This window comes from Scyliorhinus canicula, chromosome 10 (genome assembly GCF_902713615.1).
Source record: "Scyliorhinus canicula chromosome 10, sScyCan1.1, whole genome shotgun sequence".
NCBI classification, from domain to species: domain Eukaryota; kingdom Metazoa; phylum Chordata; class Chondrichthyes; order Carcharhiniformes; family Scyliorhinidae; genus Scyliorhinus; species Scyliorhinus canicula.
Genome location: NC_052155.1, coordinates 3,732,573 through 3,756,759, shown reverse-complemented (window position 1 = coordinate 3,756,759; position 24,187 = coordinate 3,732,573). Strand labels below are relative to the sequence as shown.

General features: G+C 51.1%; 1 protein-coding gene across 1 annotated transcript in view; it reads right to left on the bottom strand.

The window, feature by feature from the left end:
* The window catches only part of LOC119972897 (acid-sensing ion channel 1C-like), a 47,217-nt gene extending 24,345 nt beyond the window's left edge, over nt 1-22,872 (bottom strand). Inside the window, exon 1 of the mRNA XM_038810442.1 lies at nt 22,247-22,872. Within this exon, the coding sequence (XP_038666370.1) occupies nt 22,247-22,753 (507 nt within the window). The 5' untranslated portion in view covers nt 22,754-22,872. The remainder of the gene's footprint in view (nt 1-22,246) is intronic.
* Nucleotides 22,873-24,187: the final 1,315 nt, after the last annotated feature.

Here is a 24,187-nt window from a genome sequence, read left to right as displayed (position 1 = left end):
TCACCCCCTCCCCCCCAACCACAGAAACAGGTGATCTGTGTAACGACAACAATCTCTCCCTTATTGCCAGCAAAACTAAAGAGCTTGTCATCGACTTCAGGAAGCAAAGTACTGTACACACCCCTGTCAGCATCAACGGGGCCGAGGTGGAGATGGTTAGCAGTTTCAAATTCCTAGGGGTGCACATCACCAAAAATCTATCCTGGTCCACTCATGTCGACGCTATCACCAAGAAAGCACAACAGCGCCTTTACTTCCTCAGGAAACTAAGGAAATTCGGCATGTCCACAACAGCTTCTTCCCCACTGTCACCAGACTCCTAAATGACCCTCTTATTTACTGACCTCATTAACACTACACCCCTGTCTGCTTCATCCGATGCCAATGCTTATGTAGTTACATTGTATATCTTGTGTTGCCCTATTATGTATTCTCATGTATTTTCTTGAATTCTGTTCAATTCCCTTTTCTTCCCATGTACTGAATGATCTGTTGAGCTGCCTGCAGAAAAATACTTTTCACTGTCCCTCGGTACACGTGACAATAAACAAATCCAATCCAATCCAATGTTTTTGTCAGATGGCCTGATTTATATTACAAGAAACTTGTAGCTAAAGCTATAAACGATTTATTCACATTAACTTTGGGTAAACTATAAACAAAACAACAAATGAATAACTGTATGATCAGTCACAAGCAACCTCTCTTCAGCTTCCTCCAGCCAGTCTGAGGTCAGCTGACGTTACATTCATTTATATACTAGTGAGACTCCTAGTGGTCAGTAGGTGAATTACAACACAGCCACTACAATCTGGTCATTGGTAAGAGTTACACAAGGAGGCCATTCAGCCCAATGGAGGGGATATTCTGCCAGCAATCGCCACTGGCGGAAATGGTGAAACCGGCGGAAATTCCCACGAGATGGCGGCAACTGGAATCTCATTCTCAAATTCATTCTCAAATTTGCCCAGCTCCTCACCGGTGACCTAACCAGGACTTTGCCGGAACCCCATTGAGGTGAATTTAAATGTATTCAAAGGGCTTCCCCGCTAAAAGTCCCCTACCCAGCCCCCCCCCCCCCCCCCCCCCCAGGTAGGGAACTCCCCATCGAGGTTTACAGCACAAAGCAGTTCAGGGGATCCCGCTCGGGGAACAGAGCTAAGTGTAGCCCCTGGAGGAGGGGGGGAGACAAATCCGGGCACAGCCCTGGCGCTGACCCCTGCCCGTGCCACCCTGACAGTGACGGGGGCTATGCCACGGGCACGCCCTCTGGAGAGCCCCATAAGTGTGCTGGGGAGGGGGGGAGATTTACCCAGGTGCTTGTTGGGGGGGGGGGTAGTTTGCCACAATGCTTGTGGGGGGTGGCGGTTTTCCCTGTGATTGTGGGGAGAGGGGGGAGGGATTTCCCCTGGGTCTTGAGCGGGATGTTTGCCCCGGTGTCTGTGGGTGGGGCGGGGGGAGGTATTGTTTCATATCGGAGATCGGGGTAGAGAATCCGGATTGAAACTGGAGAGATGCCCTCCCAGCCAGGGTACCCCAGCCAGGGTACCCCAGCCAGGGCACCCCAGCCAGGGTACCCCAGCCAGGGCACCCCAGCCAGGGCTCCCCAGCCAGGGTACCCCAGCCAGGGCTCCCCAGCCAGGGCACCCCAGCCAGGGCACCCCAGCCAGGGTACCCCAGCCAGGGCACCCCAGCCAGGGCACCCCAGCCAGGGTACCCCAGCCAGGGCACCCCAGCCAGGGCACCCCAGCCAGGGTACCCCAGCCAGGGCACCCCAGCCAGGGCTCCCCAGCCAGGGCTCCCCAGCCAGGGCTCCCCAGCCAGGGCACCCCAGCCAGGGCACCGAGTGGAAAATTCCACCCATTGTGTCTGCTCGGGAGCCAACCCCACTTCCCAGCTCTCAGGGCTTCAACCAATTGGATCAGCCAGTCGCTGGTGTGTACAGCCCAGTTTACCGCTCCTTAGCTGCTTATCCAAGTGCTTTTTTACTGTCTCCAACACCCTTTCACACAGTGAGTTCCAGACACCATCACCTGCTGGGTGAAGAGAATTATTCCTCAACTCCCCAATATCCCTTGCACGAAATCTCTGACTTTCCATTAGCACATTTGTACTGACTGTGCCTTCGATTACCCTCTTCCTGTCTGGAAGGTGAGTTATGCTGTCTTTCAGAATTAATGTGGAATAATTTTCCCACCACCGAGGTTTGGTTTACTGACCCGTAGTTATTCAGTCACTCATCAAACAACCATCGACATCTTGCTGCTCGGATCTTGCTCAGCATAAATTGGCTGCCACATTGCAACAGTGACTCCATTTCTGAAGTGTCTCATTGGCTTTTGCCAAGTCCTGTGGTTGTGAATGGTGATGTAGGAATGCAAGTCTCTCTTTTAGCTCAAAGATGTTTCCGTTACTGGTAAGGGTTTGAGTTGCTAATGGTGCCACCTGGCATCTGAGACCTCGGTGAATGTCGGGATTAACACTCACACTCCTGAGGAATAAATGAAGGATTGAATGGCGGAGAAGGAAATTGGGTGAATTTGCATCAACTCAGAGACAGCAGGAGGAAGAAGAAAGGGAAAAGGGGCCGATTGGACTGAGCGAATAAGAGATAGAAAGGAAATGTCACAGCTTTCTTTTTTTCAAAATAACTATTTAACGAACAATTTACAGCCTGCAGGAATGAGCCTGAAACAGTTAAAATTGTTCCCTCTCCGAGCTGGGGGTGATTAACCAACATTGCCTTCTTCCGCTGTTAATCGCCAGCCCTAACTTTCTGTACCGAATTGAATGAATAATTCATGTCGAAATACACCAAGAGCTCAAAAAGAGCGGGAAAGTTAAGATCAAAATGTTATTTTTGTGAGGCAAATGGCAAGTGGTATAAATCAAGCATTTAAACAGACAATTGAGGAGTAGGCCACTCGGCCCTTCGAACCTGCTCTCCCATTCAATAAGATTCGAGTTGATCTGATTGTAACCTCAACCCCACATTCCTGCCCACCCCCAATAACCTTTCACCCCCTTGTCAATCAAGAATCTATCGAGCCCTGCCTGAAAAATATTCAAATATACCGCTGCCATTGCCGTTTGAGGAAGAGAATTGCAGAGACTCACGGTCTCTCTATCTCTGCAGCCCTGGATTTGCATCCATTTGCACATTAATAGTGGCGTACGTTATTACCACATCATTAATTTTCCAGCAAGATTTGGCCTGATATTTGTTTATAAGACAGGAGCTCAATTAGCTCGTTTCTTTTCAATATATCAAATTGCGTTGAATGGGTAATAAAAACAGCAATGAAGCACTTTGTTTAATCTGTAGTTGGGGGTTTAATCTGGTCAGAGTCCAATGTGCGAATGGATCTTTGAATCGAATCTTTACTCTGACAGGAGCTATATATAATGTGTGATATCGGGTTCCACCCACAGCTGGCACCATTTACTGAGTTAACAGTTACGCTGTCTCTGGCATCCCAGAACCGTACTGAGATGGGCCATCCATGAGTAACTGGTTGGACCAGTTTATGAAGAGATGAAACCACACTGTATTCTGTATCCACTCGCTGCGGAAGGATGAATTAAGTCGTGAAGATGCCCTCAGACGTTGCGGAGCCAGGGTAGTCCTCCCTGTCCCAGGCTCCGAGGCACATTGCGCAGTGTCCATCCACATATGTCCAGGATGAAGGTGCTCAGCGGGAGTGATGGGTGACCTGTCATTGAAGATGACATTGAGAGTCTGGTGAACGGCAACAACGGTTTCCTGCTACTGCCCCACTGCACCTTGGGAGTGGCCGGGCTGGCCATGGGTCCGGGTTCATGTTGATTATTTCCGGTCATTCTTGAGCACAATGTTATTGCCCTGTGTCGATGCCCATTCAAAGTGGATGGAAGATTTTGAAACAAAGGCGATGATTGCACGCAACACATGGGGTACCTGATGTCATTGGGTGACAGTGCTTCATCGCTTCCCTTTAATCGAGCACCTCCCCCAACTGAATTGTAACAGAGTCCCATGCCGAGCGTGTATAGACGGCTGTTTCCTGGTGCTCGCAGTGCTGAGAAAGGCCACGCGATCAGGCGGGACTCTGTGCCAGTCCTGGGCCTCGGTGAGGAACGCCCCACCAAGAAACTCCACTCGCCGGAACTCCTCAGTGTCGGAGGAGATTGGGACGACATTTTAAACGGCACCCCGACCTCTCAACCCTCCTGACGTGACCCCCTCCCCCCCCCCAGAGCTCCAACTCACCTATAAGGGACCTTTGAGACCCTCGCACCCCACCTCACACAGGCAGGGCATTCCCGGGCCCGTTCCCTGGTGTGGGCACAATATCAGCCTGGCAATGCCACCTGAGTACCTGGGCAGTGCCAGGCGCCATTGCCAGAGTGCCGTGCTGACAGTGTCAAGGTGCCAACTTGCCCAGAGGGAAACCCCCACCGGATCCCCTGGGAGACCCCTCCCCCCCCCCAAGTGCCATTCTGCCTTCCATGGCTGAATGGCGTTCGCCCACCGTCTCCGTGGCAAAGGTGTAAGACTAGTTACTCACTCTGCCAAATACTGACCCCGCCCAGATGTCTCATGAGATCCCGTGAGATCCCGCGAGGCGTGGTTTTCCGGGTAAATCCTGAACGAGGCGTCTCCCAGCACCTACCGGCTGTGTCGCAGCCCCGTTCAGGCGGGGCGGGGCCGGTAAACCGCGTCCGCGGTGGCGAATAATGGAACAGCCTTCACCAATGCTGAATATTGAAAATTTCACCTCTTTGAACGGCATCAAGTCCATCAGGACTGAACCTTACCACAAAGCGGAGTGGCTGAACAAGGTGTCCAGACCTTCAGGACAGGCCTGACGAAGCAATCGTGGCCGGCCCTGGAGGCCAGAATCTCACATTTCCCTCTGGATTCTAGAACCATCCCTCACTCCGCACCGGGGGTACCTCCTGCCGAGAGGGCCGGCCACTGAGGACCAGACTAAACCCGGTGTGTCCGGAATCTGGCGGGAGGACAGAGGCCTGTCACTGCAGTCAGAAGGAAAATCCGTATTCCCTCAAACCAGCAATCACTAGAGGAGGCCGTGTCTGTCAGGAGCCTCGGACTGGGTTGAGTTGGGCCCCAGGAGTTGTGTCAGAAACAGGACGTTTGTCTTATGAAGTGGATGAAGCATGTCAGCCAGTGACCAGGGCGACAGTTGTCCAGCAGCCTGGATTCCAGCAGGAAGCGGTGTTGACTATCCGAGCAGTGACAGGCGGGTCTGTCGTTCCCATGGAGACAGATGAAGCTGGGTTACCAGACCCTGAGGAGATGTGGGGTGTGGTGGTTTCTGCAGGAAGCTCCCCAGTGGAGGCTCCCGACAGAGGAGCCACACCGCTCTCCTCGAAATCAGAAACCAACCGAAAGGCTCCGTTTATGAGAGACTGATTGCATGTGTTTAATGTTCTAATTATTGGACACTGAGTAACTTAATAATAATAATCGCTTATTGTCACGACCAGGCTTCAATGAATTTACTGTGAAAGCCCCTAGTCGCCACATTCCGGCGCCTGTTCGGGGAGGCTGGTACGGGAATTGAACCCGTGCTGCTGGCCGTGTTCTGCATTACAAGCCAGCTGATTAGCCCACTGTGCTGAACCAGCCTCTAATTCTTATCGATGTGTAAAATATCTTAGACAGGGGAGAGGGAATGTGGTGTTTGTCCCCTTTATGGGTGATCTGCCAAGAGGGTCATGTGACCCGGGTAACCAATCAGGACCGGGGTGAGGGATCGCCCCCAGGGTTCTGTGTCAGCTAGATCCTGGAAGCTGATTCGCCGCCTGTGAGCCTCCCTCTGTATCGTGGTGATATTTAAATAAACGGGTGAACGGGAAATATTACAAGTACAGAAGAGACCCTTGGGCCCAGCCAGTCTGCACCAACAAATCAACGCCACATCTAAACTCATCCCATTTCCCAGCACTTGGCCCATAGCCTTGAATGTTGTGGCATTTCAAGTGCTAATCCAAGTACTTTCTAAAGGTTGCGAGGTTTCCTCCCAGCAGTGCATTCGAGATTCCCACTACCCTCTGGGTGAAAACATTTTTCCTCAAATCCCCTCTCAAACCTCCTGCCTCTCAACTTAAAATGATGCCCCCTTATCATTGACCCTTCAACTTAGGGGAATAGCTGCCTTCCATCCATCCTGTCCATGCCCCTCATAATCTTATATACGTCAATCAGGTCCCCCCTCAGCCTTCTCTGCTCCAAGGAAAACAGCCCGAGCTTATCCAGCCTCTCTTCATAGCTAAAATGTCCCATCCCAGGCAATATCCCGGTGAATCTCCTTTGCACCTTCTCCCGTGCAATCCCATCTCTCCTATAGTGCAGTGACCAGAACTGAACACAGTCTCCAGCTGTGGCCCAGTCAAATCCCTGTACAGCTCCAACACAACCTCCCTGCTCTTATATATTAACGCCACGACTGATAAAGACAAGGGACCCATAGGCCTTCTTAACGACTCTATTCACCTGCCCTGCCACCTTCAGGGATCTGTGGACCAGCACCCCAAGGTCCCTTTGAGCTTCCTCATGTCCTGCCATTCATTGAGTTCTCCCTTGACTTGTTACTCCTTCCAAAGTGCATCACCTCACACTATTCAGGGATAAATTCTGTCAGCCATTGATCTGCCTGTCTGACCAACCAATCTATATCATCCAGCAGCCTAAAACCTTCTTAGCTATTTATTTAACAGTCGGCCCCCCCACATTTTCTCCTCTATCGTTTATACATATCACAAACAATAAGGGAGCCAGCACTGATCCCTGTGGTTCGCCACTGGACACCGGCCTCCAGTCACACAAACAGCTGCTACCACCCACCCTCTGTCTCCTATCACTCAGCTAGTTTTGGATCTAACTTGCCAAGCTACCCGGGATCCCTTTATCTTCTTCATCAGTATCCAAAGTGGAACCTTCTCAAAGGCTTAAACTACATAACTGCAAGACCTCATCGACACACCTGGTCACCTCCTCGAGAAATTCTATCAAATTTGTCAGGCTTGACCCCCCCTCTGACAAAGCCAGGCTGACTCTCCCTGATCAAACCTTGCCTCTACAAGTGGAGATAGATTCTCTCGTTCAGAATTGTCTCCAGTAGTTTCCCTACCACTGACGTGAGAGTCACCGGTCTGTAGTTCCCTGGTTTATCTTTACAACACTTCTTGAAAAGCGGAACCACATTAGCCGCCCCCCCCCCCCCCCCCCCCCCCCCCCCCAGCACCTCCCCTGTGGCACCTCATCAGGGCTTGACCCTTAACCCCTCACCTGATCAGGAATTGACCCTTAGCCTCATCTGGACTAACTGGCAGCAAATCAGGAATTTGGTTGCTGTGGCTAGATGGTGGTGTTAGTGACCAAAAAGGTTAGGAAGGGTGATTGGGGTACGGGGACAGGGTGGAAGTGAGGGCTTAAGTGGGTCAGTGTGGACTCGATGGGCTGAATGGCCTCCTTCTGCACTGTATGTTCTATGTTCCATGTTCTAATACAACGGAAGATATGGTGAAAAAAAATAACAATTGCTGGAGCTTTTTCAAAGAGAGCTTTCTGCCCCTTTAACAAGGCCGCTCCCTCCGGCCTGAATGTTCAAGTTTCAGATCAATCACACCATCAGCTCGATCATATCCACGCAATCTGAGATTCTCCACTTGCGAAATTGGAGAAGGGGCCGAGACTGCGGAGATTTGAGATAGAAACAGGATCCCGGAGAATCGACTGGGATTGGAAACCCGCGAGGAAAAGACAAAGAAAGGTCAATTTATCTCCGAGAGAATTTTGTGTGCGCGCTCGTGTCTGTGTGTGTCCGTCAGTATGTCTGTGCGGGTCGGTGTGTATGTTTGTATATCAGTGTGTGAGTGTGTGTGTGTGTGTGTGTGTCTATCTCTGTGAGGGTTTGTGTTGTGTGTGTGAGAGAGGGTTTATGAGAGTGTGTATGTCAGTGAGGGTTTGTGTTGTGTGTGTGTGAGAGTGTGTATGTCTGTGAGGGTTTGTGTTGTGTGTGTGAGAGAGTGTTTATGAGAGTGTGTATGTCTGTGAGGGTTTGTGTTGTGTGTGTGTGAGAGTGTGTATGTCTGTGAGGGTTTGTGTTGTGTGTGTGTGAGAGTGTGTATGTCTGTGAGGGTTTGTGTTGTGTGTGTGTGAGAGTGTGTATGTCTGTGAGGGTTTGTGTTGTGTGTGTGTGAGAGTGTGTATGTCTGTGAGGGTTTGTGTTGTGTGTGTGTGAGAGTGTGTATGTCTGTGAGGGTTTGTGTTGTGTGTGTGTGAGAGTGTTTATGAGAGTGTGTATGTCTGTGAGGGTTTGTATTGTGTGTGTGTGAGAGTGTGTATGTCTGTGAGGGTTTGTGTTGTGTGTGTGAGTGTGTATGTCTGTGAGGGTTTGTGTTGTGTGTGTGTGAGAGTGTTTATGAGAGTGTGTATGTCTGTGAGGGTTTGTGTTGTGTGTGTGTGAGAGTGTGTATGTCTGTGAGGGTTTGTGTTGTGTGTGTGAGAGTGTGTATGTCTGTGAGGGTTTGTGTTGTGTGTGTGTGAGAGTGTGTATGTCTGTGAGGGTTTGTGTTGTGTGTGTGAGAGTGTGTATGTCTGTGAGGGTTTGTGTTGTGTGTGTGTGAGAGTGTTTATGAGAGTGTGTATGTCTGTGAGGGTTTGTGTTGTGTGTGTGTGAGAGTGTTTATGAGAGTGTGTATGTCTGTGAGGGTTTGTGTTGTGTGTGTGTGAGAGTGTGTATGTCTGTGAGGGTTTGTGTTGTGTGTGTGAGAGTGTGTATGTCTGTGAGGGTTTGTGTTGTGTGTGTGTGAGAGTGTGTATGTCTGTGAGGGTTTGTGTTGTGTGTGTGAGAGTGTGTATGTCTGTGAGGGTTTGTGTTGTGTGTGTGTGAGAGTGTTTATGAGAGTGTGTATGTCTGTGAGGGTTTGTGTTGTGTGTGTGTGAGAGTGTTTATGAGAGTGTTTATGTCTGTGAGGGTTTGTGTGTGTGTGAGAGTGTTTATGAGAGTGTGTATGTCTGTGAGGGTTTGTGTTGTGTGTGTGTGAGAGTGTTTATGAGAGTGTGTATGTCTGTGAGGGTTTGTGTTGTGTGTGTGTGAGAGTGTGTATGTCTGTGAGGGTTTGTGTTATGTGTGTGTGAGAGTGTGTATGTCTGTGAGGGTTTGTGTTGAGTGTGTGTGAGAGTGTTTATGAGAGTGTGTATGTCTGTGAGGGTTTGTATTGTGTGTGTGTGTGAGTGTTTATGAGAGTGTGTATGTCTGTGAGGGTTTGTGTTGTGTGTGAGAGTGTTTATGAGAGTGTGTATGTCTGTGAGGGTTTGTGTTGTGTGTGAGAGTGTTTATGAGAGTGTGTATGTCTGTGAGGGTTTGTGTTGTGTGTGTGTCTGAGGGTTTGTGTTGTGTGTATGTCTGTGAGGGTTTGTATTGTGTGTGTGAGAGTGTTTATGAGAGTGTTTATGTCTGTGAGGGTTTGTATTGTGTGTGTGAGAGTGTTTATGAGAGTGGGTATGTCTGTGAGGGTTTGTATTGTGTGTGTGAGAGTGTTTATGAGAGTGTGTATGTCTGTGTGTGTGTGAGGGTGTGTATGAGAGTGTGTATGTCTGTGTGTGTGTGAGGGTGTGTATGAGAGTGTGTATGTCTGTGAGGGTTTGTGTTGTGTGTGTGTCTGAGGGTTTGTGTTGTGTGTATGTCTGTGAGGGTTTGTATTGTGTGTGTGAGAGTGTTTATGAGAGTGTTTATGTCTGTGAGGGTTTGTATTGTGTGTGTGAGAGTGTTTATGAGAGTGTTTATGTCTGTGAGGGTTTGTGTTGTGTGTGTGTGAGAGTGTTTATGAGAGTGTCTGTGAGGGGTTGTATTGTGTGTGTGAGAGTGTTTATGAGAGTGGGTATGTCTGTGAGGGTTTGTGTTGTGTGTGTGTGAGAGTGTTTATGAGAGTGTGTATGTCTGTGAGGGTTTGTGTTGTGTGTGTGTGAGAGTGTGTATGTCTGTGAGGGTTTGTGTTATGTGTGTGTGAGAGTGTGTATGTCTGTGAGGGTTTGTGTTGAGTGTGTGTGAGAGTGTTTATGAGAGTGTGTATGTCTGTGAGGGTTTGTATTGTGTGTGTGTGTGAGTGTTTATGAGAGTGTGTATGTCTGTGAGGGTTTGTGTTGTGTGTGAGAGTGTTTATGAGAGTGTGTATGTCTGTGAGGGTTTGTGTTGTGTGTGAGAGTGTTTATGAGAGTGTGTATGTCTGTGAGGGTTTGTGTTGTGTGTGTGTCTGAGGGTTTGTGTTGTGTGTATGTCTGTGAGGGTTTGTATTGTGTGTGTGAGAGTGTTTATGAGAGTGTTTATGTCTGTGAGGGTTTGTATTGTGTGTGTGAGAGTGTTTATGAGAGTGGGTATGTCTGTGAGGGTTTGTATTGTGTGTGTGAGAGTGTTTATGAGAGTGTGTATGTCTGTGTGTGTGTGAGGGTGTGTATGAGAGTGTGTATGTCTGTGTGTGTGTGAGGGTGTGTATGAGAGTGTGTATGTCTGTGAGGGTTTGTGTTGTGTGTGTGTCTGAGGGTTTGTGTTGTGTGTATGTCTGTGAGGGTTTGTATTGTGTGTGTGAGAGTGTTTATGAGAGTGTTTATGTCTGTGAGGGTTTGTATTGTGTGTGTGAGAGTGTTTATGAGAGTGTTTATGTCTGTGAGGGTTTGTGTTGTGTGTGTGTGAGAGTGTTTATGAGAGTGTCTGTGAGGGGTTGTATTGTGTGTGTGAGAGTGTTTATGAGAGTGGGTATGTCTGTGAGGGTTTGTGTTGTGTGTATGTCTGTGAGGGTTTGTGTTGTGTGTGTGTCTGAGGGTTTGTGTTGAGTGTGTGTCTGAGGGTTTGTGTTGTGTGTATGTCTGTGAGGGTTTGTGTTGAGTGTGTGTGTTCTTTACTCCTTCACGGCGTGTGGGATTCACCGGGCAAGGCCCAGCATTTGTTGCCCATCCCTAATTGCCCCTGAACTGAGTGTGTCGATTGTCCATTTCAGGGGTTGTTAAGAGTCAACCACATTGCTGTGGGTCTGGAGTCACATGTAGGCCAGACCGGGTAAGGACGGCAGATTTCCCTCCCTAAAGGACATTAGTGAGCCAGATGGGTCTTTACCACAATCGACAATGGTTTCATGGTCAGACTTTTAATTCCAGGTTTTTATTGAATTCAAATTTCATCATCTGTCCTGGTGGGGTTTGAACCCAGATCCCCACGAGTTCAGTGACAATATCACTATGCCACAATCTTCCCTGTCCTCCATTGCTGAATTCCAAACTTCTCCCAATCCTCCGGCTTGCTACATTTCCCAGAAACTTCAGATGCCTCCTCTTTGGATCAATGCTGTCCGTAATTTCTCTTGTGAGCGATGGTTGGGTTGCATTTTTGGTTCTGTTCTTGCACCAGAAAGGAATGTGCAGGTGTTGCAAAGCATAGATTCGTTCCTCAAACATTAGCCAATGTCTGTCCATCAGGATGCCTTTCAAAGCAGGTCTCTGATCTTAGCAAACTCACACCTCATATCTTTGTGGTTTCAGTCTGAGTGAGACACAGTCTGAGTGAGGCACAGTCTGAGTGAGTGAGGCACAGTCTGAGTGAGGCACAGTCTGAGTGAGTGAGGCACTGTCTGAGTGAGGCACAGTCTGAGTGAGGCACAGTCTGAGTGAGGCACAGTCTGAGTGAGTGAGACACAGTCTGAGTGAGGCACAGTCTGAGTGAGTGAGGCACAGTCTGAGTGAGGCACAGTCTGAGTGAGTGAGGCACAGTCTGAGTGAGGCACAGTCTGAGTGAGTGAGGCACAGTCTGAGTGAGACACAGTCTGAGTGAGACACAGTCTGAGTGAGCACAGTCTGAGTGAGACACAGTCTGAGTGAGGCACAGTCTGAGTGAGTGAGGCACAGTCTGAGTGAGGCACAGTCTGAGTGAGTGAGGCACAGTCTGAGTGAGGCACAGTCTGAGTGAGTGAGGCACTGTCTGAGTGAGGCACAGTCTGAGTGAGGCACAGTCTGAGTGAGGCACAGTCTGAGTGAGTGAGACACAGTCTGAGTGAGGCACAGTCTGAGTGAGTGAGGCACAGTCTGAGTGAGGCACAGTCTGAGTGAGTGAGGCACAGTCTGAGTGAGGCACAGTCTGAGTGAGTGAGGCACAGTCTGAGTGAGACACAGTCTGAGTGAGACACAGTCTGAGTGAGCACAGTCTGAGTGAGACACAGTCTGAGTGAGGCACAGTCTGAGTGAGACACAGTCTGAGTGAGGCACAGTCTGAGTGAGACACAGTCTGAGTGAGACACAGTCTGAGTGAGGCACAGTCTGAGTGAGACACAGTCTGAGTGAGGCACAGTCTGAGTGAGGCACAGTCTGAGTGAGTGAGGCACAGTCTGAGTGAGACACAGTCTGAGTGAGGCACAGTCTGAGTGAGTGAGGCACAGTCTGAGTGAGGCACAGTCTGAGTGAGTGAGGCAAAGTCTGAGTGAGACACAGTCTGAGTGAGGCACAGTCTGAGTGAGTGAGACACAGTCTGAGTGAGACACAGACTGAGTGAGGCACAGTCTGAGTGAGGCACAGTCTGAGTGAGACACAGTCTGAGTGAGGCACAGTCTGAGTGAGTGAGGCACAGTCTGAGTGAGACACAGTCTGAGTGAGACACAGACTGAGTGAGGCACAGTCTGAGTGAGACACAGTCTGAGTGAGGCACAGTCTGAGTGAGGCACAGTCTGAGTGAGACACAGTCTGAGTGAGGCACAGTCTGAGTGAGACACAGTCTGAGTGAGGCACAGTCTGAATGAGTGAGACACAGTCTGAGTGAGGCACAGTCTGAGTGAGTGAGCCACAGTCTGAGTGAGGCACAGTCTGAGTGAGGCACAGTCTGAGTGAGACACAGTCTGAGTGAGGCACAGTCTGAGTGAGACACAGACTGAGTGAGACACAGTCTGAGTGAGGCACAGTCTGAGTGAGTGAGGCACAGTCTGAGTGAGTGAGACACAGTCTGAGTGAGGCACAGTCTGAGTGAGTGAGGCACAGTCTGAGTGAGGCACAGTCTGAGCGAGACACAGACTGAGTGAGACACAGTCTGAGTGAGACACAGTCTGAGTGAGACACAGTCTTAGTGAGTGAAACACAGTCTGAGTGAGGCACAGTCTGATGAGGCACAGACTGAGTGAGGCACAGTCTGAGTGAGACACAGTCTGAGTGAGACACAGTCTGAGTGAGGCACAGTCTGAGTGAGGCACAGTCTGAGTGAGGCACAATCTGAGTGAGGCACAGTCTGAGTGATACACAGTCTGAGTGAGGCACAGTCTGAGTGAGTGAGACACAGTCTGAGTGAGTGAGACACAGTCTGAGTGAGTGAGACACAGTCTGAGTGAGACACGGTCTGAGTGAGGCACAGTCTGAGTGAGGCACAGTCTGAGTGAGGCACAGTCTGAGTGAGTCACAGGCTGAGTGAGACACAGTCTGAGTGAGGCACAGTCTGAGTGAGGCACAGTCTGAGTGAGGCACAGTCAGAGTGAGACACAGTCTGAGTGAGGCACAGTCTGAGTGAGTGAGGCACAGTCTGAGTGAGGCACAGTCTGAGTGAGTGAGGCACAGTCTGAGTGAGACACAGTTTGAGTGAGACACAGTCTGAGTGAGGCACAGTCTGAGTGAAGCACAGTCTGAGTGAGACACAGACTGAGTGACGCACAGTCTGAGTGAGACACAGTCTGAGTGAGGCACAGTCTGAGTGAGGCACAGTCTGAGTGAGGCACAGTCTGAGTGAGTGAGACACAGTCTGAGCGAGGCACAGTTTGAGTTAGGCACAGTCTGAGTGAGGCACAGTCTGAGTGAGACACAGTCTGAGTGAGGCACAGTCTGAGTGGCTGAGGCACAGTCTGAGTGAGACACAGCCTGAGTGAGTGAGGCACAGTCTGAGTGAGGCACAGTCTGAGTGAGTGAGGCTCAGTCTGAGTGAGACACAGTCTGAGTGAGGCACAGTCTGAGTGAGACACAGTCTGAGTGAGACACAGTCTGAGTGAGTGAGACACAGCCTGAGTGAGGCACAGTCTGAGTGAGTGAGACACAGTCTGAGTGAGGCACAGTCTGAGTGAGTGAGGCACAGTCTGAGTGAGGCACAGTCTGAGTGATGCACAGTCTGAGTGGGTGAGATACAGCCTGAGTGAGGCACAGTCTGAGTGAGGCACAGTCTGAGTGAGACACAGTCTGAGTGAGGCACAGTCTGAGTGAGTGAGACACAGGCTGAGTGAGGCACAGACTGAGTGAGGCACAGTCTGAGTGAGACACAGTCTGAGTGAGGCACAGTCTGAGTGAGTGACGCACAGTCTGAGTGAGACACAGTCTGAGTGAGGCACAGTCTGAGTGAGACACAGTCTGAGTGAGTGAGACACAGTCTGAGTGAGGTACAGTCTGAGTGAGGCACAGTCTGAGTGAGACACAGTCTGAGTGAGGCACAGTCTGAGTGAGACACAGTCTGAGTGAGGCACAGTCTGAGTGAGACACAGTCTGAGTGAGACACAGTCTGAGTGAGGCACAGCCTGAGTGAGGCACAGTCTGAGTGAGACACAGTCTGAGTGAGGCACAGTCTGAGTGAGACACAGCCTGAGTGACGCACAGTCTGAGTGAGACACAGTCTGAGTGAGTGAGGCACAGTCTGAGTGAGACACAGTCTGAGTGAGGCACAGTCTGAGTGAGACACAGTCTGAGAGAGGCACAGTCTGAGTGAGACACAGTCTGAGTGAGGCACAGTCTGAGTGAGGCACAGCCTGAGTGAGTGAGACACAGTCTGAGTGAGTGAGGCACAGTCTGAGTGAGGCACAGTCTGAGTGAGGCACAGTCTGAGTGAGGCACAGTCTGAGTGAGTGAGACACAGTCTGAGTGAGGCACAGACTGAGTGAGGCACAGTCTGAGTGAGACACAGTCTGAGTGAGGCACAGTCTGAGTGAGACACAGTCTGAGTGAGGCACAGTCTGAGTGAGTGAGGCACAGTATGAGTGAGGCACAGTCCGAGTGAGACACAGTCTGAGTGAGACACAGTCTGAGTGAGTGAGGCACAGTATGAGTGAGACACAGTCTGAGTGAGACACAGTCTGAGTGAGGCACAGTCTGAGTGAGTGAGACACAGTCTGAGTGAGACACAGTCTGAGTGGGTGAGACACAGTCTGAGTGAGGCACAGTCTGAGTGAGGCACAGTCTGAGTGAGACACAGTCTGAGTGAGGCACAGTCTGAGTGAGACACAGTCTGAGTGAGGCACAGTCTGAGTGAGACACAGTCTGAGTGAGGCACAGTCTGAGTGAGTGAGGCACAGTCTGAGAGAGACACAGTCTGAGTGAGACACAGTCTGAGTGAGACACAGTCTGAGTGACGCACAGCCTGAGTGAGGCACCGTCTGAGTGAGGCACCGTCTGAGTGAGACACAGTCTGAGTGAGGCACAGTCTGAGAGAGACACAGTCTGAGTGAGGCACAGTCTGAGTGAGACACAGTCTGAGTGAGTGAGGCACAGTCTGAGTGAGACACAGTCTGAGTGAGGCACAGTCTGAGTGAGACACAGTCTGAGTGAGGCACAGTCTGAGTGAGACACAGTCTGAGTGAGGCACAGTCTGAGTGAGGCACAGCCTGAGTGAGTGAGACACAGCCTGAGTGATACACAGCCTGAGTGAGGCACAGTCTGAGTGAGACACAGTCTGAGTGAGTGAGGCACAGTCTGAGTGAGGCACAGTCTGAGTGAGGCACAGTCTGAGTGAGACACAGTCTGAGTGAGGCAAAGTCTGAGTGAGGTACAGTCTGAGTGAGGCACAGTCTGAGTGAGACACAGTCTGACTGAGTGAGACACAGTCTGAGTGAGTGAGACACAGTCTGAGTGAGACACAGTCTGAGTCAGAAACAGTCTGAGTGAGACACAGTCTGAGTGAGGCACAGTCTGAGTGAGGCACAGTCTGAGCGAGTGAGGCACTGTCTGAGTGAGGCACAGTCTGAGTGAGGCACAGTCTGAGTGAGTGAGGCACTGTCTGAGTGAGGCACAGTCTGAGTGAGACACAGTCTGAGTGAGTGAGGCACAGTCTGAGTGAGGCACAGTCTGAGTGACGCACAGTCTGAGTGAGACACAGTCTGAGTGAGGCAAAGTCTGAGTGAGGTACAGTCTGAGTGAGACACAGTCTGAGTGAGACACAGTCTGACTGAGTGAGACACAGTCTGAGTGAGTGAGACACAGTCTGAGTGAGACACAGTCTGATTGAGACACAGTCTGAGTGAGGCACAGTCTGAGTGAGGCACAGTCTGAGTGAGTGAGGCACTGTCTGAGTGAGGCACAGTCTGAGTGAGACACAGTCTGAGTGAAGCACAGTCTGAGTGAGTGAGACACAGTCTGAGTGAGTGAGACACAGTCTGAGTGAGACACAGTCTGAGTGAGGCACAGTCTGAGTGAGGCACAGTCTGAGTGAGACCTATCTGCCGACTCCACCAACTTGTCTCTGTCCTGTTGCAGCTAATGTTGTCTGGGGCATTGATACCTGCTTCGTGGCATCAAAATGTCCGTGCCCCAGTTTCACAAACAATCTCCCAGATTCCTGTCCCCCCTCACTTTTGGCTACACACCCTGCTCTGTGGGAACCTGCGACATTGAGAACCTCGTGTTTGTCTCTCGAACATGAACAGGCCATTGTTCTTCGACTTTGAGAATCTATTGACAAGCTGCATGATCTGGCAAACTCAAGTGTTTGCCCAGAGGAAGAGGAATTCAAACAAAATCTGTGAGTCACAAAACTAGAGCAAGGACGTCAGGGCAATTTCGCACCAACATTGACAGTGAGAGACGTGGGCTCCCCTGTGACCAAAGTGGAAATATTTCTTTTGTTTTCTTTTTATAAATAATTCAGCATTTTCTATAAGTCATTAGGAAATATTTGTTGTGTATTAAATGGATTTAATCTTATTCATGGGGTCATGCTCAGTGAACGAGACGCCTTTCAATCTTTTGGAGGAACTTCTTCACCCAAAGGGTTGTGAATCTATGGAATTCCTTGCCCAGTGAAGCAGTTGAGGCTCCTTCATTAAATGTTTTTAAGATAAAGATAGATAGTTTTTTGAAGAATAAAGGGATTAAGGGTTATAGTGTTCGGGCCGGAAAGTGGAGCTGAGTCCACAAAAGATCAGCCATGATCTCATTGAATGGCGGAGCAGGCTCGAGGGGCCAGATGGCCGACTCCTGCTCCTAGTTCTTATGTTCTTATGGGCCTCTGGGATGAAGGAGGGTCACGCATGCAGCCCTCTCACTCGCCTCGGTAGCCCATCACTGCGTTAGATTAAATAAATTGGATTATGGTGTCAAACCCATGGCAGCGTCCTGTAAGAAGGTCACGCAATCTCGGGAATGGATACAAGTGAGACTTATTGAAATGGTTCCCGTTAGAAAGTACAGGGGTGATGCTCAGGCTCTTTAAAGCAATGATCTCCAGGGAGGTTTGAAATCAAGAAGGTTCTAGAGAGAGTAAATAAAAGGAAACTGCCCCCAATATACGAGGGTAGGTGACCAAAACAAAGAACAATGGCTTAATTTGATCAGTACCAGTTCCAGAATGGACAAGAGAAGAATATTTCTGTGCAGCGAGTGTTTTGGGTTTGGAATGCACTGCCTGAGAGTGCGGTGGTTACAGATAGAATAAATGCCTCCAAATGGACTGGGCATATACTTGAAGTAGTGTGGTGAATGTATTCACCTAATACATCAGCTGTCTGTATAATGATGTGACCTATGACCTGGAAGTGATGATATGGGCTATTTCCAGGTACTGTACTGGAACGCCGGTGGGCTCCGCCTCTGGCTCCGCCCTCACCGGGGCCATATATAGTCCGGCCACCTGTGGGCGGCACTCATCTGTACAGCCGACTCTGGCAGGCAAGTTCATGGAAAATAAAGCCTAATGTTCGCTCGTTCTCACGGTCTCACAGTGAATTGACGGTTTAACAAGTAGGAAAATGTGCCTGGTTTCTGGGAAAGATATGTTTGATTGGATGGCAGTGGCGTAGTGATATTATCACTGGACTAGTAATCCAGAGACCCAGAGTAAAGCTCTGAGATCGAATCCCGACATTGTAGATGGTGGAATTTGAATTCAATTTTAAAAATCCATGAAACCATTGTCAATTGTCGTAAAAACCCATCTGATTCACTAAGCGAAGGAAATCTGCCGTCCTTACCTGGTCTGGCCTACATGTGACTCCAGACCCACCAGCAAATTGGTGGCTCTTAAAATGCCCTCACGGATGGGCAACAAATGCTGGTCCAGCCAGCGACGCCCACATAATAATAATAATCTTTATTGTCACAAGTAGGCTGACATTAACACTGCAATGAAGTTACTGTGAAAAGCCCCTAGTTGCCACACTCCGGCGCCTGTTCGGGTACACTGAGGGAGAATTCAGAATGTCCAATTCACCTAACAGCACGTCTTTCGGGACTTGTGGGAGGAAACCGGAGCATCCGGAGGAAACCCACGCAGACACGGGGAGAATGTGCAGACTCCGCACAGACAGTGACCCAAACGGGAATCGAACCCGGGACCCTGGAGCTGTGAAGCAACAGTGCTACCCACTGTGCTGCTGTGCTGCCCATCCCATAGACTAAATAAAGAAAAATGTATTGGGTTGCATTTCGCCGGAGCCAGTGGAGACATAATGGGCGGAGTACACTGACCGTGAGGAACTCCCATCATCAGCCACATTGCCACTGACTGGCCATTGTTTTGTCATTCCCATCCTTTTGTTCTTTCCTCCACTCTCCACCGTTCCCAGCCTCTCCCCTTACATGGAAAGCTGTTACAGCGACAATACTTGTCAGCTGTGCTGGGAGTGACACAGGTTGCAATGTAATATGATTCTGCCACTTGCCACAGATGGACAGGGTTCCACTGGACAGTTCCAGTCTTTTCTGCTTATTTCCCATATTTCCAAAGTCCACAATAACTGGGCCTTGGTCCTGATCCTGCACACTGGACAGCTAATTAGCCGATTTGTTTTCTTTAATTATTTTTTAATTTTGAATGTTGGACCCGGTGTTTCCCAATCACATGGTGGTCGCGAGCGTCACAGACGCCCTGGAAACCCCTCGGGTACCCTGCGGAACTGCAGACCCCCGTTTGGCAACCCCAGGAATATTCTATAATCGCTTTCACTAAACAGCTGGGACATAACCCCTGTCTGAATTTGGGCATATCTCCATAAATCAGCTGCTCTCCATAACGCCCTCCAATCCCAGAATCCCTCCCAAAACCTGAAACAATGCGTCTCCCACAGTGCGGCACTCCCTCAGTACTGACCCTCTGACAGTGCGGCACTCCCTCAGTACTGACCTTCTGACAGTGCGGCACTCCCTCAGTACTGACCCTCTGACAGTGCGGCACTCCCTCAGTACTGACCCTCTGACAGTGCGGCACTCCCTCAGTACTGACCCTCTGACAGTGCGGCACTCCCTCAGTACTGACCCTCTGACAGTGCGGCACTCCCTCAGTACTGACCCACTGACATGGAAGCACTCCCTCAGTCCTGACCCTCTGACAGTGCAGAACTCCCTCAGTACTGACCCTCTGACAGTGCAGCACTCCCTCAGTACTGACCCTCTGACAGTGCAGCACTCCCTCAGTACTGACCCTCTGACAGTGCAGCACTCCCTCAGTACTGACCCTCTGACAGTGCGGCACTCCCTCAGTACTGACCCTCTGACAGTGCAGCACTCCCTCAGTACTGACCCTCTGACAGTGCGGCACTCCCTCAGTACTGACCCTCTGACAGTGCAGCACTCCCTCAGTACTGACCCTCTGGCAGTGCGGCACTCCCTCAGTACTGACCCTCTGGCAGTGCAGCACTCCCTCAGTACTGACCCTCTGACAGGGCAGCACTCCCTCAGTACTGACCCTCTGACAGTGCAGCACTCCCTCAGCACTGACCCTCTGACAGTGCAGCACTCCCTCAGTACTGACCCTCTGACAGTGCGGCACTCCCTCAGTACTGACCCTCTGACAGTGCGGCACTCCCTCAGTACTGACCCTCTGACAGTGCGGCACTCCCTCAGTACTGACCCTCTGACAGTTCAGCACTCCCTCAGTACTGGCCCTCTGACAGTGCGGCACTCCCTCAGTACTGACCCTCTGACAGTGCAGCACTCCCTCAATACTGACCCTCTGACAGTGCAGCACTCCCTCAGTACTGACCCTCTGACAGTGCAGCACTCCCTCAGTACTGACCCTCTGACAGTGCTGCACTCCCTCACTACTGACCCTCTGACAGTGCGGCACTCGCTCAGTACTGACCCTCTGACAGTGCGGCACTTCCTGAGTACTGACCCTCTATCAGTGCAGCACTCCCTCAGTACTGACCCTCTGACAGTGCAGCACTCCCTCAGTACTGACCCTCTGACAGTGCAGCACTCCCTCAGTACTGACCCTCTGACAGTGCAGCACTCCCTCAGTACTGACCCTCTGACAGTGCGGCACTCCCTCAGTACTGACCCTCTGACAGTGCAGCACTCCCTCAGTACTGACCCTCTGACAGTGCGGCACTCCCTCAGTACTGACCCTCTGACAGTGCGGCACTCCCTCAGTACTGACCCTCTGACAGTTCAGCACTCCCTCAGTACTGGCCCTCTGACAGTGCGGCACTCACTCAGTACTGACCCTCTGACAGTGCAGCACTCCCTCAGTACTGACCCTCTGACAGTGCAGCACTCCCTCAGTACTGACCCTCTGACAGTGCAGCACTCCCTCAGTACTGACCCTCTGACAGTGCTGCACTCCCTCACTACTGACCCTCTGACAGTGCGGCACTCGCTCAGTACTGACCCTCTGACAGTGCGGCACTCCCTGAGTACTGACCCTCTATCAGTGCAGCACTCCCTCAGTACTGACCCTCTGACAGTGCAGCACTCCCTCAGTACTGACCCTCTGACAGTGCAGCACTCCCTCAGTACTGACCCTCTGACAGTGCAGCACTCCCTCAGTACTGACCCTCTGACAGTGCGGCACTCGCTCAGTACTGACCCTCTGACAGTGCGGCACTCCCTGAGTACTGACCCTCTATCAGTGCAGCACTCCCTCAGTACTGACCCTCTGACAGTGCAGCACTCCCTCAGTACTGACCCTCTGACAGTACAGCACTCCCTCAGTACTGACCCTCTGACAGTGCAGCACTCCCTCCGTACTGACCCTCTGACAGTACAGCACTCCCTCAGTACTGACCCTCTGACAGTGCAGCACTCCCTCAGTACTGACCCTCTGATAGTGCGGCACTCCCTCAGTACTGACCCTCTGACAGTGCAGCACTCCCTCACTACTGACCCTCTGACAGTGCGGCACTCGCTCAGTACTGACCCTCTGACAGTGCGGCACTCCCTGAGTACTGACCCTCTATCAGTGCAGCACTCCCTCAGTACTGACCCTCTGACAGTGCAGCACTCCCTCAGTACTGACCCTCTGACAGTGCAGCACTCCCTCAGTACTGACCCTCTGACAGTGCAGCACTCCCTCAGTACTGACCCTCTGACAGTGCAGCACTCCCTCAGTACTGACCCTCTGACAGTGCGGCACTCGCTCAGTACTGACCCTCTGACAGTGCGGCACTCCCTGAGTACTGACCCTCTATCAGTGCAGCACTCCCTCAGTACTGACCCTCTGACAGTGCAGCACTCCCTCAGTACTGACCCTCTGACAGTGCAGCACTCCCTCAGTACTGACCCTCTGACAGTGCAGCACTCCCTCAGTACTGACCCTCTGACAGTGCAGCACTCCCTCAGTACTGACCCTCTGACAGTGCAGCACTCCCTCCGTACTGACCCTCTGACAGTACAGCACTCCCTCAGTACTGACCCTCTGACAGTGCAGCACTCCCTCAGTACTGACCCTCTGACAGTGCGGCACTCCCTCAGTACTGACCCTCTGATATTGCGGCACTCCCTCAGTACTGACCCTCTGACAGTGGGCGCTCCCTCAGTACTGACCCTCTGACAGTGCAGCACTCCCTCAGTACTGATCCTCTGACAGTGCAGCACTCCCTCAGTACTGACCCTCTGACAGTGCGGCACTCCCTCAGTACTGACCCTCTGACACTCTGCTAAATCAGGATTGGTCCCTCTCCTTCCCGAGATACAGTCGCCCAGAACCCAACCCAATAACCCCCCGTGGGGCCGGACCAGGACCGGTTAAAGAATCTTTAAGCGAAGGAAACGGTCTGTGAATGTGGAAAGATTGTGTGTCTGACTCACCAGAGTGAAATCCTCAGCTCCGCACTCACTGCTCCGGTATCGACACTCCAACATCATCTCGGCCATGTCGTGGCCCGTGCGGTCAAACAATTCGGACATGTCGTAGGTCTTGGTGGGGCTGAAGCTGGACAAATCCGAGTCCTGTCCAATCGTTTCCAGGAAGGTGGAATATTCGGATGGTTTAACTCCCAGCAGCCCCCCCAGCCAGTGCAGGTCGTTCTTGGTGATTCGGGATTTCCGGAAACTGTTCTGATTGCACAAGGTGATGGCTGGAAAAAGCATGTTGGAGCTGTCCATCTCGTCTAGTGTGGTGACATGGTGATACTGAATGTAATAATCCACTCTATCAGCCACTTGATAGAGGAACAGGGCGAGGGACAAGAGGAAGCAAATCGCCCAGAGTAACCGGCGCAGGGTGATACCGCCTGGCAGGAAGATGTGACTGACCCCGTGCAAGGTGCAGCCACCAGCAAAGACGGTTATGTCGGAGGCTTTTTTCTCTTCCATCTCCTACCACTCTTCCCCCGCTCGCCTTGGCGCTCTCCTCTCCCCGGCTGCTCACTGAGGACAGAATGGGCTGCGTCCAGCTCTCTCTCACAAGAAGTAAGACAATACTGGAGAGGAGACGCACCCGTGGGAATGAAGCACGGGGCGTCAGGGGGAGATCGGGTTACAGACGCTCTTTGTTGCTGGAGTGAGAAGGGGAAACAAGGTCATACAGAAAATGAGAGAGCGGCAGAGAGAGAGGAAGACAGAGAGAGACAGAGAGAGAAAGCTAGGGAGAAAGTGAGAGAGAGAAGCAGAGACAAAGAGGTCAGACGGAGAGCGAAAGGATAGAGAGAACAAAAAAGAGAAACAGATAGCAAGGCAGCAAGACGCAGGCAGAGAAAGAAGTCAGACTGAGCGCAAACTTGCGACAGATCGAGGAGGAGACAGAAAGAAACAGCAAGTTAGACCGTGAGAGTGAGAGAGTCAAAGACCAAAGAAAAGTACAGCACAGGAACAGGCCCTTCGGCCCTCCAAGCCTGTGCCGACCATGCTGCCCGTCTAAACTAAAATCTTCTACACTTCCGGGGTCCGTATCCCTCTATTCCCATCCTATTCATGTATTTGTCAAGATGCCCCTTAAACGTCACTATCGTCCCTGCTTCCACCACCTCCTCCGGCAGCGAGTTCCAGGCACCCACTACGCTCTGTGTAAAAAACTTGCCTCGTACATCTCCTCTAAACGTTGCCCCTCGCACCTTAAACCTCTGCCTCTGAATAATTGACCCCTCTACCCTGGGGAAAAGCCTCTGATGATCAACTCTGTCTATGCCCCTCATAATTTTGTAGACCTCTATCAAGTCGCCCCTCAACCTCCAGTGAGAACAAGCCGAGTTTATTCAACCGCTCCTCATAGCTAATGCCCTCCATACCAGGCAACATCCTGGTAAATCTCTTCTGCACCCTCTCTAAAGCCTCCACATCCTTCTGGTAGTGTGGCGGCCAGCATTAAACACTATATTCCAAGTGCAGACTACTCTCTACTTTCCTGGTATTCCACACTTGCTCCGTGTGTTCCCAGCCATCGGGCCTTGACAAATGCTTCCTTTTTCTTGTTGACAAGGCTCACAATATATCTCGTTATCCAAGGTTTCCGAAACTTCCCATACTTAACCTTCATCCTTACAGGAACGTGCTGGTCCTGAATTCCTATCGTTTACGCTTGAAAGCCTCCCACATGCCAGATGTTGATTTTACCTCAAACATCTGCCCCCGGGGCAGCACGGTGGCCTAGTGGTTAGCACAGCTGCCTCACGGTGCTGAGGTCCCAGGTTCGATCCCGGTTCTGGGTCACTGTCCGTGTGGAGTTTGCACATTCTCCCCGTGTCTGCGTGGGTTTCACCCCCACAACCCAAAAATGTGCAGGGTAGGTGGATTGGCCATGCTAAATTGCCC